Source organism: Leptonychotes weddellii, chromosome 9, assembly GCF_054177405.1.
Source record: "Leptonychotes weddellii isolate Sample4059 chromosome 9, ASM5417740v2, whole genome shotgun sequence".
Taxonomy (NCBI): domain Eukaryota; kingdom Metazoa; phylum Chordata; class Mammalia; order Carnivora; family Phocidae; genus Leptonychotes; species Leptonychotes weddellii.
In genome coordinates, this window is record NC_138377.1 from 68,410,310 (window position 1) to 68,427,386 (window position 17,077).

A 17,077-nucleotide genomic window follows, 5' to 3' on the forward strand; every position below is an offset into this window, starting at 1 on the left:
TTTTTTTTTTTTTGAAACGTCTGAGCCAAATATTGCATTAAATCTGAAAACAGTGGCAAACTGATTAGCAGTCGTTGCCAGCTTCATGCTTTGCCAGTGATTCCTGTAGCCAAGAATAGATACCAGAATCCAACCGCCAGTTTAGGTTGTGTGTTTTAAAATAACTTTCCGTCCTTTTCTTTCTTCTTCGTATGCCTTTCCATCTTTTTTTGTTGTTGTTATTATTATTTCTTCATGGTTTATCTAGATGTAAACACTCTCCAGGGTAGAAAATTACGGTTAATGTGACTAACCCAGAGAGGCCGAAGAGGGAACGTGGGCCCAGGGGTCAGAGACATTGCGGAAGGCTTGCAGCCGTCCTGGCAGAGCCATGTGGAAACAGGTTGCTTTCTGCTAATGGGGCTTATGTATCTTAATCACTGGTCTCTTTGTAGCCAAGGATTGCACTGCTGGGAGGAAATAGTCCTAAGATCAGCATTGTTCCCTCTTCCCCTTAACTGATTTCCTTGAATCAGAAAGAGGCAGACCTGTTGCCTTCAAGATTTATATGTATGAGAGAATCTGTCACTTAATTTTAGTAAAAACTACCATGTAATAAGCATTTTGGCTCCAGAGGAGGTGTTTTTGTTTTTGTTTTTGTTTTTTTTAATTTAAGCATTTCTATGGGGAAACCATTTTCCTGATTTGAGCAATGGGCAGGATGTACTGCTTGGCCACACATATAATTTCTGTGAGAATGAGGCATACTATGCAACGGGGCTTTGCTCTGATTCCACCAGCAACCTCGTAATTTTCACTAAAGACACTCCTTAACGCAATACTCGACTGGTTGTCTGAAAATGTAAGTTCTCCCTCTTCTCCACAAATGGCTTGGATTTTAATCACGTGTCCAGACCATTCAATATTGTTGCTTCGCAGGTCTGAGCCTCTTAAAATAATGTGTTTATAATTATATAAATGTATATTTCAGAAATCTGAGTGTTTAATGTAAAAACGCCTGTAGACTCTCCCCCACTGCCATTCAGATAACTCCACTGGTGTTGGCAATAGTGTAATTTACATTCAAATCAAATGGGTCGGAGGGCTTTTCAAAAAGGCTGCTTTCATGCGCAGGCCCCAAACCTCACCTTATATTGTGGTTAATCCCAGATTAGTTTGTACCAACTTTTGTGTGTCACCAGTCACTGTCACCTTTGAGTAAACTCCTTCAAAGCATGGATGGTCATCTCACTGTTTTCCATTCTAGAGTGTAATCGCTTCCACTGCAGGGACCATAGCCACTGTATCACAGTGACGGGCACAGTTCTAGCTGACGGGTAGCCAGCCACTTCTGCAAAATAGTAGAGAAGGCACAATTTTATTTTCAAAAATCTCTCGCTTTCATCTTTCCCATTTTGGTATAATCCGTGTTGTACCAAAAGCAGTTTGGTACCATATGTATCAAGAACCCTAACAACGTTTTTCCAGTTTTACCCAGAATTCCACTTCTCAAATCTACCCTAAAGAAGCAGTCTTAAATGGAGTAAGTTTTTATGGGCACAGATGTGACTTAAAGCCTGAGTGACTATAAGAATAAGGTAGAAGGGACTTTACTGTTTGTTCCACTGCAGGGGCACTAATAGATAAACTGGGGGACATTCGCTCGATGAGATTTGATATGGCTGTTAAACACAGTGCTTGTGAATTCTGTGAAATAATATGAGAAAGTATGTGTGATATCTTTAATAGGATAAAGGTACATAAATTTCTGTATCAAATAAAAGTGTATAAAAATAATATAATAATATATAGAGGCAGCCCTTATAAAATTATGGACAGGGGTGTGTGATGTAGAGGCCAAGACACTTAAAAAATGGTACCCAAGTATTAAATGGTGACTGTTCTTGGTCATGGTATCAGGAATGACTTTTTTCCTACTTTTTTTTTTGGTAAATATTTTTCACATTTCTTTATCTGTGTGTTAGCTTCATAATACATTTTGGAAGGGACTTGCTGCTCTCCTCCCCAAGATGGGTTCCCTTGTCCTTCAGATGCTCAGGAACTTTGTGTTTGGGGCTGCCTGCCTAAGGCTTCCCAATAATAGAGTCTACCTGAGATCAGAACCTTGCTGAATGTGCCTTTTTTTTCCATATAACACAACTTCCCCATCTACTGCTTGAAATCCCTAGCCTTTTCAATCCAGTCTAAGAAATAAATTTATACTAAAGTGTTAATGAATTCTTCTTTGATAGTGTTTTCTTTTTTAACTAATAGATATTCATGTCTGAAGAGATCTTCAGAACTTCTGAGAGTTAGCATCTTCAGTTCAAGGGAAAGCTTCTGGTGGTGATGATTTTCATGGGAACCATGCGAAGGGATATTTTTAAATAAACGGATAGATCACTTAACACCCTATAAATCAAGTCATGCCCAATCCATCTATATTTAAGCCTGGTCATGGGTAGGTGATTAATGAATATTTTTCATACTAATGTCTCACAGACCAAGGCTGCGTCTATAACCACATAAGCATCACAGTGCAAATTCTGATTCAGCTGTGATGTTTGACAAGAGGGACTTTTGAATGTGCTTTAGACAATTCCGTGCAAAGGCTGTGGTCAGTGGCCTAGCTTCGCAAAGCCTTTCCAAAAGTCCTAAAGCGTGCTGGCATGTCCTCACTCGGCCCTGTCACTTCTGCTTAAATTTTTTCATGGAGAATACTCATGATCATGGGACATTAAGGTGAATTTGATCTTAGGCAGCCTCCCTCTGTGAAGTGAATCAGCATCATGGGATTCCCCTGGGCTAAAGCTTCCTGGTGGGCTTATTTTTACACAACATTCCTCTGGGGAAAGGGGCACCCAGTCTTGATCAGAGTAGCTGTAGACAATATCTTCTTGGATGGATGGATTTTCTTCATTGTTCTATTCTTTCTCTAGCTTCACTTCTTAAACAAGTGGCTACTGAATCTATCTCTACTTACCTCACCCCTCCCCAATTTGGCTTGCTCCTTCCATCCTCCGGGTCCTGAAACTGCTTTTGAGAAGACCAGAGACCTCCATGTTGCTAGAATCAGTGGTCACTTCTCTGTCTTCTACTTGACCTTTCAACAGTACTGCACAGAGCTGACTGCTCTTTTTTTTCTTGCAGTGCTGGGATCCTCTCAGATCATGTCACTCCATACCCTTACTTTTCTATCCAGCTGCTCACCTCCATCCCTTGCTGGCCTCTCCTCCATTGCCTCCATTGTGTGTGCCCCAGGGTTTGTCCTGCAACCCCTTCTCTGACTACATTCTTCTATCCCAGCCATTCAGCCGAAACTGCAGGCTTTGATATATAACGGGAGTACCTAATTGAAATCTCAGACTTAACATGCCCTAAATAACCCTCTTGATTTCCCTCAAACTTACTCATGACTCTCTCCATTACTCTGGTCCTGTCTCTAGCCAAATATCCTCACAGTGAGACTTTTCCTGACCACTGTATTTAAAATGACAAGCCTCCTACTTCTCTGGCACTTTGTGACCTCCTTTCCCCCAATCAGGGTGGTTCCAGCTCCTTTGAATCAAGTTCCTTGAATCTAGTTCCTTTGAATCACAATCTAGCCACAGGACATTGAAGATCTGGGAAGAAGAACAGCTCTATGTCCCTGATGTCCAGTCAATACTATCTCTTACCACTTAACTTATCCCAGGAGACCTATGCATTCCTATCATGCTTTACTTTTACTCATCGAATTTCCTCTTTCTTCCCTCTTCCTTCATTCTCCTTGGCTGGCTAGCTAACTCCTCCTGACCTTTGTAATTGAACTCATAACTTATCTATTTTGGAGAACTTTCCCTGGCCGCCACCTCCCAACCCCAATCTGAGTTGGAAGCCCCTACCCAGAGTCCCGTGACACTGCACTATATTATAATTTGTTGGTTTCCTTGTCTGTCTCTGTTTCTAGATTCCTATGAAAATTTTTAGAAGAGAGATGACTAATAGGTCTGGTTAAATAGTTTGCCCCTCAACATTTAACATAGTGCCCTAGTGTAGATACCCAATATTTTGAATGCATGAATATTTGTATAACCCATGTATATGCATAGTAGTGCTAGAAACCACCCTGTATCCTGTGATCTAAGAACAATTTGCTCCAAAATCCCATCTCTGTAGAAAAACAAAGCTATCTGTAACATTTGACAGAAAGAGGATCGGAGGGGTGCATGGGAGCACCTCTACCTCCTTGTAAGGGGTCTTTGCTCTGTGCGAGGTCCAAACTCAGTATAAAACTCAGCCCTTTCTTTAGTATTCACAGGCCATGCCCACAGCAAGCACTGTGAGTTCAGGAGGCTTTACTGAAACTGTGGGGGTGCCCCACAGGCCAGACGTCACCAGTTCATTTATTTCTCTCTTGCTATCCTTTCTCTGTATCCATCTGTCCTTCTGAAAGAGACCCAAACTCTTCTTCCTCTCTTATGAAAGACAGCATCCCTGAAGCCAGAGTCTTAGATAACACCCACCCAAGCCCTCATCTGGTGATGGTGGGGTGCTTGACCCCAAGAATTAATCAAAGATTTGTGTTTCCAATAATAACTGTTTCCTGTCTAAGAATTCTGAATTTAGCTTTTGAGATTTAAAAAAAACTGGTGTCTCATATCTGAATGAATGAATGTGAATGAAAATGGCATGATATCTAGTCTCCTTGTGTTTTCTCCAGCCCCTGCATCTATCTACATGGATTATACATATACACATAAAGACATATATTTTTCATATATCTGTGTGTATATACATGTCTGTGTATGTATGTGTGATACTAGAGCCAAAAGCTATCAAGGCACTAAGATCTGTACTGCATGTGTAGTGTATAAGATCTCCCTCTACTCATTTGATAATGTATTCATTTATTTAGCAAATGCTCACTGAGTATCTTCTATGGGCTAGACATTATAGTAGATGCTGGGGATAGAATAGCATGCAAAATACCCTCTTTCTGCCTAACAAGAGAGATGGTCAATCATGAAAGTTGTAATTACAAAGGAGAAATATACTGTGCTACGAGACTGTAACAAAGGAGACCTCGTTAGTGTAAAGTAGAGGGCTGAAAAGAAATACTGATGAAGTGACCTTTGAGCTGAGATCAAAAAAATGACTAACCGCTCACTAGGCCTGGTTACTAGGGGTAGAGGAGAATGTCACTGGCAAAGGAACACACTGATGGTAGGAGAGGATTGATCATGTCTGAGGAACTGGGAGAGGACGATGTGGTTAGAGCACAGAGTGTGGCCAGGACAGTAGAGTGAGCCAGCCCATGCAAGGCCTTGGAAGGGCCAATCTGTAGGAGTAATGGAAGCCACCGGCAGGTTCAAACAGGGGATTGGTATAATCTGATGTATATTTTATAAAGATCACTGACTTCACTGTGAGGAACAAATCAGAAGGAGGCAAGGGTAGATGTGGGAAGACCAGGTAAGAAGGTAGTAGGGGGGGGCGCCTGGGTGGCTCAGTTGGTTAAGCGACTGCCTTCGGCTCAGGTCATGATCCTGGAGTCCCGGGATCGAGTCCCGCATCAGGCTCCCTGCTCGGCGGGGAGTCTGCTTCTCCCTCTGACTCTCCTCCCTCTCATGCTCTCTGTCTCTCATTGTCTCTCTCGCAAATAAATAAAATCTTAAAAAAAAAAAAAAAGGTAGTAGGGGAATGACAGATTCAAGAGCTCCTTTGGAGGTGAAACAATGGTCTAGACTTGTCACCTTGGGAGTCGCAGCTCTAGTGATGGTTACTGCAGCGTTTAGCTGCATGAGATTTTCTTGAAGTAGAGAGCATAGCATGAGAAGAAAAGAAATGGTTGAATACAGAAGGATGAGGCTGCAAAGGAGCCAAGATGGTCAGAGGTAGGAGGAAAGCCAGGATTGGGGGCACAGAGCTAGGGGACAAAGTATTTCAGAAAGAGCAAGTGTTCCACAGAGTGGAATCCTGCTGGGCAGTGAGTCAAGATGAGATTAAAAAGCAAAAAAAAAAAAAAAAAAAGGCACTGTGGGTAGGATGGGTTCCTTGGTGACTTGAGAGCATTTTCTCTGTTTCATCATAGGAATGAGGTGAATTTCAATGGGTCTGGAAGTGCGCAGTGAGTGAGAAATAGAAAAAGTGAGCCGAACCAATTTGTAAAAGATTGTTTGACTGTGAAAAGGATTAGGGTATTTATAACATAATGATTTATTTACTAAACATATAAATATTAGGAATGTCAATGTAATTCAAAGAGTTTGTGGGGTGGTTGTTATTGTTCCCTTGTTACTGGAAATGAAAAGAGGAAAGCCGTGTACAATATGCTATCTAGCTGGGCTTAGCAGTGCTTGAATATTTCAAACAGGTAAAGAATATTGCAGATAGCATTTTACTGCTCCATATACAAAGGGCTTTTTGTGTGCATTTTGTTTAGTCCTCATGAAATTTTATATATCAAGAAACTAAGAGTCAGAGAGGTATTTAATAACTTTCCCAGTCAATAAAGGGTATGGGAAATGAAGAAATAAATGTATCTTTAGATTAAGAGTACTTCAAGGAAGACGATTTTCTAAAGTATTGTTTGTTGATATGTATGTAGATACTGTAGATATACTCCTATATGTAAGCATTATGCTGTAAGAAAATACCAAAGCTTTTGTTTGAAATTTTTTTGAAAGTTAGCAAATTCTTTAAGTGTCTTGCTAGTATTTGTCTTAAGTCTAATTATTTATTTAATGGGTTTTTTATTTTGATAACATTTATTGGTACCTTTTGAAGCTGAATATGTTTGATTTCTCAAGTACAGGTACGTTTCAAACTCATTTCCCAATTCAGATCCATGGTTTAATAAAGATGACTGTTGAAGACATAGTCACATCTAAGAGTTGAAAAATCACTCTACCCTGCAAAAAAAAGCACAAGTAGGACATTCTTCACTTATTTGATCATTGTAGTTCCAGTTTAAGACTCAAGAGTTTCTAATTAGTTTTTTTAAAATGGCTTTATTGGGATATAATTACATTCCACATAATTCACCCATTTAAAAGGTACAGTTTAATGATTTTTGGTGTGTTCACAGTCGTGCAACCATCACCACAAACAATTTTCATTACCCCAAGAAGAAACCTCATCACCCCCTCAATCTCTCCATCCTTCCCTCCCCCAGCCTTAGGCAACCATGATCTACTTTCTGTCTCTCTCGATTTGCTTATTCTGGTCGTTTCATGTAAATGGAATTATACAATATGCAGTTCTTTGTGATGGGCTTCCTTCACTCAGCATAATGTTTTAACTGGCTTTGGAGGGATAAACCCTGTGTATGTCCAGATGCAAACCAGCACTGGTGTGTGTCAGTCCACCTGTGATCTACATTATTCTGAGATAACATTCTGACCCAAGTACGAGGCAGGTAAGGCCTATGGTTTCATTCCTAATACCCAGTTGCCCAGCCAAGTTTTTTGACCACTCTGGATACAGACTTTTTCCTTTGGATGAATACAGTCACTAAGAGGAATGATTTAGATGTAATAATTATATCAGTTGAATTCCCAAACAAAGGGTAAAGAATGAAAACACCTTTGATTACATATATATAGGTTTCCACACCAGGGTCATATATGTACAGTTGTCTGATTGAAACCCAGATATTTGGCTGTAGTGGGGTTCTTTAGCAAAATGTGTCTGGCAGTCCCCTATGGAATATAATCTATGTAGGTCTCTTCTAGAGTAGATTTTCTATTTCCCCCACCCCAGGGTTTTCCTCTGATACCACTCACCACTCACCATGCTAAGCCTTAAAATGTCCCCCCCTCCCCATTTAGCATCAGAGCTCAGGAACTTGAAATATGCATTTTTTAAATTTCAATCTTTTATCATTTGTGTTTGACTTAAATCAACATGAAGTCTTCCTTCCTGTAGCCTTAAAAAAAAAAAATGTATGGAAAATAACCACAAAATAGAACACTCTCTTTTGTGCCTCCCTTTACTAACCAAAGTTTAAAAATTCTTAATATTTTATTAGCTTTCTATATAAATTTCCCCTTCCATAGAAATCCCTGAATTGTAGCTGGGCAAAAGCTGTTTTTATTTTACTATTTTAATGCATTGAATTTAATACAACTCCCTAGCCATTCAGTCCAAGGCCAACACCATGAAAAAGAACTGTGTAGGTTTATTGTGCTAATATTGTGCTTTTGATTTCTGAATTGTGTCTTTAGTTTCTTTTGATAAAAGTGTGTTTTGGGGTAGAAAACTAAGAGTTCTGTGTGTGTGTTTGTGTTTGTATCTGTGTGTGTGTGTGTACACGTGTGTGTTTCACATGGAAAGCACGAGGAAGGACACTATACTGTCCTGGTTTTACTAAAAAGAGACCCTGCAGTACAGTATGTTAATATGGAAGGTAATGATTCACATTGTTTGCATGCAGTGCAAATTACTAGAAACAGAAATTGCTATGTGTCCTACCCATTAACAAACTGTTGTTGCTGACCTGTTCACTATGATGTCTGAGGGCAGAGATTTTAGTCTGTTTTTTGTCTACTGATATGTCCTCAGTATCAAGTACAAGTTGTGGTGCATAATTGGCACAGATGAGAATATTTGGCAAATTGATGTATTTGTTGAGTGAATTCCTTGAGGATAAACTCCTCAACCCAGCATTCTGTGCCCTTCGTATCTGATTCTGATTAGTATCTCTCACGTAAACCCCAGTGATAAACGTAAAAATTTGCTCTAGTCGCAGTTCTGTATGTTGCTACAACAGTCCTCTATCATGGGCCTTGAAGCTTGGGGCTTTTGGAAAAGGACGGGCATCTCGTAAAACTGAGGGAGAGGTGGGAACTGGCCCAGAACCACAGAGGGCGCGAGGCAGGAATTAGGTAAGCAGAGAAGAGAGAACTCCAGGCTGAAAAAGCAGAGTCCAGATAAATCTCTCCTTTCCTCTAAAAATGTATTCTGACTCCACTAAGCCCACGGGTCCTTCAACTCAGAGAGAGAAACATGCTCTATGTTCTAAAAACTGCCCACGTACTTTTGAGCAATTCAATACGTCTTAGGTTTTGATTAATTATATCTGGGCCTTGCCTCTTTATCCTTGTAACCTACCCATGCTTTTTAAGGGGCTCCAGCGAACTTTATTCCTCGTTCTTAGGTGTCAAAAACAAAAAGGCAGACAGCCACCTATGGCCTTAACAGTCTAATACCTGAAATCTTAAAACACTCAAGGCCCTATCTTTCACTAAAATGCTTCACAAGCACTTAACTTTTCAATGAGTTAAAATAACTCTCTCAAATCTAGTATCTATTATTCCATTATGTTTTGGTTTTCCATATTTAATCTATCTCTCACGATGAGCATTTAGTCGCTAACTTCAGGTATAAATATATTTTTAATTCTGCCAAAAATGTAATAGATAACGAGAAAGTGAATTTGGCTGACTTTGCCTTTAAACAGTGGAACTCTGGGCACAGCCTGAGTCCAAGGCAACCTTGGTGGTCTAGCAACATTGAATACATGCCCTCCGGTTGGACAATAAACGACATTTGTGGATTTGCCAGTGACCTCTCTGCTTTGTGCACCGCCGGTCTCTGGTGTCATCATTAATTAGTCTTCAGGTCTCCCATTTGTCTGCCAGAAAGTCTCTTGGATACGCCATGTGAATAAGTGGGAGCAGGCGAGCTGCCTGGCCACTGGAACGTGCCACTGTGCCGAGACCGTCCAGTGGGTTGGTCAGAGGGCAGCCCTCTACTCTGATCACAGAGAGAAGTTTCCTGCCAACAGGCCATGTGGGAGGCTGGGCCTGTCGGGGTGCAGGGAGGACCTCCGAGCACAGCAGGGGAGCTGCTCTTGTGCAGGCTGGCTTCAGGTTCTGATTTCAGAACCGTGAGGCTCAGCTGCCTAGGGCTCTTGCTTCATATTTGCTTCATCTTTCTCAGGAGTTTCTTCAGTGAATCCTAACAGTACAACTTCAGCAGGAGAACAGAAATTATTATCCCTGTGTTCTAAACAGGAGATTTGCACAGGGGCACGTTTCTATAAATATAGTGCGGGGCCTTTGTAGTCACTGATTCTCAGCCATGACTCCCTTGCCATTCTGGTTGTGACGTGTTTCCGAACCAATTTTGCTGAATCATAAAAATAACAAATAATCTTTGTGAGGCCCCTTGCCAGTGCCAGGCATTGTGCAAACCATTTTATGTGTGTTATCTCACTTAATTCTGATTTCATATCAGTCAGGGAGTCCCCATCTTGCCCATGAGAGAGACAAGCCACAGTCTACCTGAGCCCGGGTAGGACTCTTGATCCAAGCACAAGCCCTTTACAACATCACCCTAGGGCCTCATAACATCTGAGCTATTTGATGGACCCTGTGGGCTCTGTCACCACAGCCAGGACAAAGGGAGAGCCACAATGATCAATCTTTTTAATTCAGGTAGAAGTGGAAGTTTTGCTTATTGGGAAGATAAGCTCTGCCTTTGGCTTTGCTTTGGCTAGGGAGAAGCAAACTTCAAGAAATTATTGTCTTGGGTTCAATTATGTCCTATTACCAAAGTACAGGCATGCCTTACCATGTATTATTCGTGTTTGTGAAAAATAGTTCTCTCTAAATGGAATTGTTGGGATTTGAATGTAGTAGAGGGCTAGTTAAAGGATTGATTTTTTTTTTTTTTAAAGATTTTGTTTATTTATTTGACAGAGACACAGCGAGAGAGGGAACACAAGCAGTGGGAGTGGGAGAGGGAGAAGCAGGATTCCCGCGGAACAGGGAGCCCGATGTAGGGCTCGATCCCAGGACTCTGGGATCATGACCTGAGCCGAAGGCAGATGCTTAATGACTGAGCCACCCAAGCACCCCTAGTTAAAGGATTTAAAAGATTCTCCCAATTTATATTGTAAGAAATTCCAGCTTTCTTTCAAACATGGCTACCTGTGTTCTCAGAATCATAGCTGGATATCATCAGGAAAGTTCATGTGGCCATGAAAGTTCCTGGAAAAAATGCCAATTTTTGAAAGCAGACATCTTCCAAAGTTTTTCAGACCAGTCTCCTACTTCTAGGCCTACCCTCAGAACGACCCAGTCTGGAGGATCATCTTGGCTACTTTGCCTGTGCCTTGCGCCATTAAGTAGTAGATGTTTTGGGAGGTCTTTAGAAGACACTGAGCCCTTTAAAATCAGCTTGGGACAATCACAGTGTTTCAGAGTGGAGACTGGGACCCTTGGTGTACCTGTCCTAGAAAGGCAGGAAGGAGGGAAAAGAGGAGGAAGTCACACTGCACTCCTGGAAAGCCCACTCTGAGTCTGGGTCAACATCGCTAATTTTTTTTTTTTAACCTTCCTTCACATAAGAATGTAGTTAAGATGAGGAAATCATACTTTTGGCCAGATTTTGGCCAGATATGCATGGAACTCTAGTCTAGAGAAGTTTGGGGACAAGTTAATAAAACCTGCATGATGGCTTCACGGGGATTAATATGAGTACACAAATATGATTAAAGGTAAAGCATAAATGTCATACAGAAGGTACTAGAGAAATTTGAAGGCTGCAAAAACTTTGGATTGGAAGGAGCTTTATGGTAGTGTAGCATGTCTGACTTTTTAGGATGAGTGGGACTCTGTCAAATGCAGTGGTAAGTATGTGTGAGACGTGAATAGATTGGGCAGAGAACCACACAAACACAGACGTGGAAGTGGGAATGATGGCTGATGTCATTTAGAAACACTGCAGAATTTTGGTTTGGTTGGTCAAATCTAGGTGGGAAATAGAGCTGGAAGATAGAAATGGTACCATGATGGAAATGAGCTGGAGTTTGCATTTAATTAGCAAAGAGCACCCATTCATGGTTTTATCTTGTCTTGTGTCTCCTCTACTTCGTTTTTACTGAACGATTTTGCCTTGTGATTCACACGGACCAAAGAAAACTTAACAAGCCTCAGAGTTCACCCTTGATCTTCTCTCCCTTAGAACAACAAAAAGATTACACTTTCCACTCTTCCCATCTCGGTAAATGGCACTTCCAGCCATTCCCACTGGGATGGTGAACCATGGGTTAGGGTGGTTTCCATATCACCAAATCAGAACTCTCTGATTTGAGGGGGGCATGATTGTCAAAAAAGCACTCTATTATAAGTTACCTATTATATATGAGAAATTATCAAACTGTCTGTAAATTCTATCTGAAGTAAATCACATGGAAAACAATTTCACATGTGTTAGGGGAGTATCAACAGGAAGGGAGGACAGATGCAGACCTCCCTGAACTGGGCTTGCCCCTCCTGCTGGCATGTGGGTGGCTCCAGGCAACTCGGATGCCTGGGAATTGCTGCAAAATCTGTTTCAAGCTCTCTTTCTGGAGTATGAATCTGAAGAGGATCAGGGCCTTTAATTCCCTGGGAATTCGGTAGTTTTTGCCTCCCTTAATTTTTGAGAGACCAAAAGCATAATTCTTTTCCTGTCCCAAGCCAGAGGTTTTTCTGCATCTCTAAAAGGAAAGTTGAAGGTGGTACGTTTCTTTGTTCCTGAAGAAAGGTGTGGAGTGAGCTAACCATGTCTGGTTTTTTTTTCCCCCTGAAATTTAGATAAACCGTGATTGATAAGGATTTTGCACAATTAATACTGAAGAGCGTAGCAGAGAGCAGAAGCTTAGCAAATACATGTTCTTGAGGAAATCTAATTCCACACTTTCCTTCACAGCAAGTGAGAAACAGATGATCGTGGTATGCAAGGAGTCACCAAAGGAGTATCTCCAGCCTTTCAAGGACAAACTAGAAGAGTTCTTCCAGAAAGGTAGGGAACGGCGTCAGCTGCGCATACACAAAACTCTGCAACATCCCCCATTCATTGGATCTTTCCCTGAGGCCCACAACCCCTTGCATCCCTGCCAACCACCGGCAGCTCCAAGGATTCCACCAGCCTACCGTCCCATCATGATTACGTACTCAGTGCAGATAGAATTGTTCTGCCACTTTCATATCACCTTTCAAACCCTTTTTAATATGTCAAATCCTTTAACGTTACTCATGTTCTTATAAACCTTTTGAGGGAAGACTTTTTCTCTGTCTCTTCATGGAACCCAAGAGGATCCTCAGTACATGGTCCCTGACAAACGACATAGGTTCAGAGCTTATATAGTCATGCCTTTCAGATTTGTGGTCAGCCCGAACAGGTGGATGGTGATCCTAACCCTGGTTTATCAGTGTAGCATCTTGGAAACTTGTGTAGTATTTTTTATTCCTTTTCTGAATGGGAAATTGGGGCCAGGTGAATGTCACACATCCAATCATTTGGCACTTGTTAGCCTTTTGGGGTTGGTAGATGGAAGTGATATGCATGAGACCACTTAGTGCATTGACACACTTATTTAGAAATCTTATGAGGTTATGTTCCTTCCTCCATGATTTTGGCAGGGATAGGGAGCTTTGGTTGATCTCTGTTAGTGAACATAGACATTTAATGCCTTTGGATATTCCCTATTCTGATTTCTCAAATTCAGTTTACAATGTGAAACAAAAATAAGTGTGAGGGACAAACTTGCTGTTATAAAATAAGTAAGTCATGGAGATGTACAGCATGGTGACTATAGTTAAATATACAACACGGTATATTTGAAAGTTGAGAAGAGAGTAGATCTTAAAAGTTCTCATCACAAGAAAAAAATGTTGTAACTATGTGTGGTGATGGATGTTAACTAGACTTACTGTGATGATCATTTTGCAGTATATACATAAATGATCATGTTGTACATCTGAAACTAATACGTTATGTGTCAATTATATCAATAAAAAAAAGCATGAGGTAGTTAGAGGGAGCTTTTGTCTTTGCTAGAAAGAAAGAGGAACTACATGTAGGAACCTTTGGGGAGGTATCAACATGCTCTTTCTATTTATTAATAAGGCCATATGATACCACATCATCAACAAAAGACCATTTAAGCAGGGTGAATCCATAAAGTATGGCCAAACCACCTTGGGAATTGGCAGGAAAATTCTCAGTCCATGAGTCAGAGGAACTCTGTTCCAGCTATTCCTGTGGTGCAGAGATCATTGTTCCCTCCTCCTTGATGAGGGCTTGTTTGTGTTGAAGCGGAAGTCAGGAGTTCTCTCTTGGCCACTGCTGAACCTCATATATGACGGAAGCAATGTCATCCGACAAAGTGCCATCTAAAGAGCAGTGATCCTACCCCTTATGTGTCATGTGACTAAGATTAGGTATGTTTTATATGTGATTTTTCAAAATAGATGCATTGCTTTAGGATTATGCCATGTAAATATAACTTAAATGGCCTGAAGAAAAAGCATGAAGGATTTCCTTTTGCAGATGCCCAATTAATCATTTCTGTTTTTGACATATGTAGAATTAACTTGATATGAAGCTCATATGTACTTAGATTCTGTTTTTATTTTTAATTATTATTCTATATCTGGAAAATTCTGCACTGTATATATGTAGGTATTACCAGCCTGTATGCTGTAATGGCCTTACCTCCTTTCTCTTGGAACCAGCTAGTGTCTTAAAACTTATATTGCAAATCTTAATTTTTGTTGTTGTTGGAAAAAGAGAAAGTACAAACAGATTTAGAACCTGGAAAATCTTCAGTGCCTTAGAAAAGGAATTTGCAAATCACTGTTTGGGGTTATGTGTTTGTTTCTTCTCTGTTAGGTTTCTCAAGAAACTTCTGGTCTGTTCTGAAAGAGGAAATTGAGTTGAGGCAAACTGGACCATATGTCAGCGAGGCAAGGGTGTAGCCACAGTAAGATGTTCTAGGAAAACCCTACGGCAGTAATTCTCAACCCTGACTGTAGAGTAGAATCACCTGGGGGGAGATTTTTTAAACATTTTGATACCCAGGCCGAACTCCAGACCTCCTATCAGCATCTCTGGGGGTGGGACCAGGCATTAGCATTATTGATTTACTCCCCAGGTGATTCCAGTGTGTAGTTCAGGTTGAGAACCTCTGTGGTCCAGCTTAGGTCACCATTCAGTGTGTCTTCAAAGATGTTTATTCAGGGCACCTGACTGGCTTCGTCGGCGGAGCATGACTCTTACTCTCAGGGTTGTGAGTTCAAGCCCCACATTAGGCATGGAGCCTACTTAAGCTTAAAAAAAGTATTTATTCAAGAGCCTGCTGTACCTCAGGCACTCCTTGTTCCTCTCTCAGGGACTGTCTTACTGGAAAAAGATCTCCAATTGAATAAAGGAGTCAGTTCTCCTTGAACCAACATAGTGAAAGGAAGATGGGAAGGACATTAGAAATAACCTCCAATCACGCTTAAAACAAAAACAGCTAAAGCAAAGCACAGAAAGAATTTAAAGGAAAGCTACCGTTTGTACAGAATTTTTAAATAACAAAAATAAAATGTAATATCGTTGGAATCTTAAACATTCCTAATATTGTGTGGTGAAAATAGCCACTGTTGAAATAGCCTGTCACTGTCATCTTACTACTTAACTGAGTTGGTCAAAAGTCAATCTAGAATAGTACTGTCCAATGTAAATGGCAAGCACTACCCATATGAAGCTGTGGAGCAATTCAAATGTGGCTGATCCAGGATGAGATCACACAGCGGATTTTGAAGACGTAGTGTGAAAAAACACAAAATATATCTGATTTTTTATATTGATTACACAGTAAAATGATAGTTTGAATATGTTGGGTTTTAAAATAAGATATTATTATTAAGATTAATTTACCTGTTTTAGGTTTTAAGCATGGCTACTAGAAAATTTAAAATGATACATGTGATTCACAATATACCTCTATTGATCACTACTAGTCCAGACACATGGTCCCTTGGCATTTTGCATCTCATTCCTTCACTCCCCTCTTCATGCTCTCGCTCAGCTTGAAGCCTGGGTTACTGGAATGCAGTTTCCAGAGCTAGCCTTCCCCACTTCTGCTCCGGTGCTGACCATTGTTTGGCTCACAGGTTGGGGGTGAGGTTGCTTAACTGAAGGGGATGACAGCGTGCTACTTCATCAAGCTGCTCCCCTGTGGCGTAACAGGTGGGACTCTGCCATGTTGCAGAATATACAAATGGAACATCTCTTGGCTACTATGGAGTTCTAAACAGTAGTACCTTTTTTATGTAGGTGTTTCACTGAAGGAAGGATTTTCCTTCCACCATACATATGCAGTATAATATGGCAATTATACAGTGTTAAGTATAGGATCTCGTCTAAATATGCCATTCATTGTAAGAAACATCATTATTACAAGTACTACTAAGAAAGAAAAACTGTTGGCAATTAAGCCATGTTGTGTCATAGATGATAAGATGTACCTCAAAAGCAGGTGCTAAAATATGAAAATTATATCAAGTTTGAAGTTGATGTAATATGGTACCATAATGAGGCATATAGAATCAGGGAGGAGGAATGCCTAACACTTCCAGGTAAGTCAGGAAAGACTTTGAACAAAGATCTTTTTGTTCAGATTTGACAACAACAACAACAACAAAAAAGGCAAGATACTGATAATGATGGCGGTGACCGCAGATCAGTGGATGATAGCTCACATTTGCTGAGTGCTGCCGTACCCCAGACACTGTGGGGAGAAGATCTTCTTTCTTGTTTAGTCCTTGTGACAACCCTCTGGAATCAGCACTATTATCACCCTGTTGTACAGACGAGGAAATTGAGGATTAGAAATTCTCAGCAGACAGGTTACGAAGGGCATTCCAAGCAGAGGAAAACACTGCAAATCTCGGGATGAAAGACATGAAGTATTTGGGGAATGGCAAGAGAGTTGGTGTGGCTAGATCACAGGGCATATGGGAAGAACACAAGACCAAAACGGGGAGGAGAATCACAATAGGACTTGCTAAACAATCTGAACTTAGTCTTATAGGCAACAGGGAGCCTTTAAAAAGTACTATGTATGGGAGTGACATGGTCACATTGGATTTGTTTTGTTTTGATGCATGGGATCCTTTGCTTTTTGTTGTAAAGAAATACACATTATAACCAAGAGCAATATGAAGAAGAGTTGGGATAGTAAAAGATCGGGAGGTAGTCTATCGAGTTATTCTACAGTAGTCCAGGCAAATGATGGTAAGAACAAAAGCAATCACAGAAAAATAACAAAGGAAGAGACATATTTATAAAGCTTTTA

General features: G+C 40.7%; 1 protein-coding gene and 1 pseudogene across 3 annotated transcripts in view; one reads left to right on the forward strand and one right to left on the reverse strand.

The window, feature by feature from the left end:
* FMN1 (formin 1) overlaps positions 1-17,077 on the forward strand; it is a 376,423-nt gene that overhangs the window by 267,108 nt on the left and 92,238 nt on the right. For all 3 annotated transcript variants that reach the window (XM_081830845.1, XM_081830844.1, XM_031024804.2), the window contains one exon: positions 12,661-12,753. In XM_081830845.1, the coding sequence (XP_081686971.1) occupies positions 12,661-12,753 (93 nt within the window). The remainder of the gene's footprint in view (positions 1-12,660; positions 12,754-17,077) is intronic.
* LOC102733040 (ubiquitin carboxyl-terminal hydrolase isozyme L3 pseudogene) overlaps positions 1-17,077 on the reverse strand; it is a 398,129-nt pseudogene that overhangs the window by 100,430 nt on the left and 280,622 nt on the right.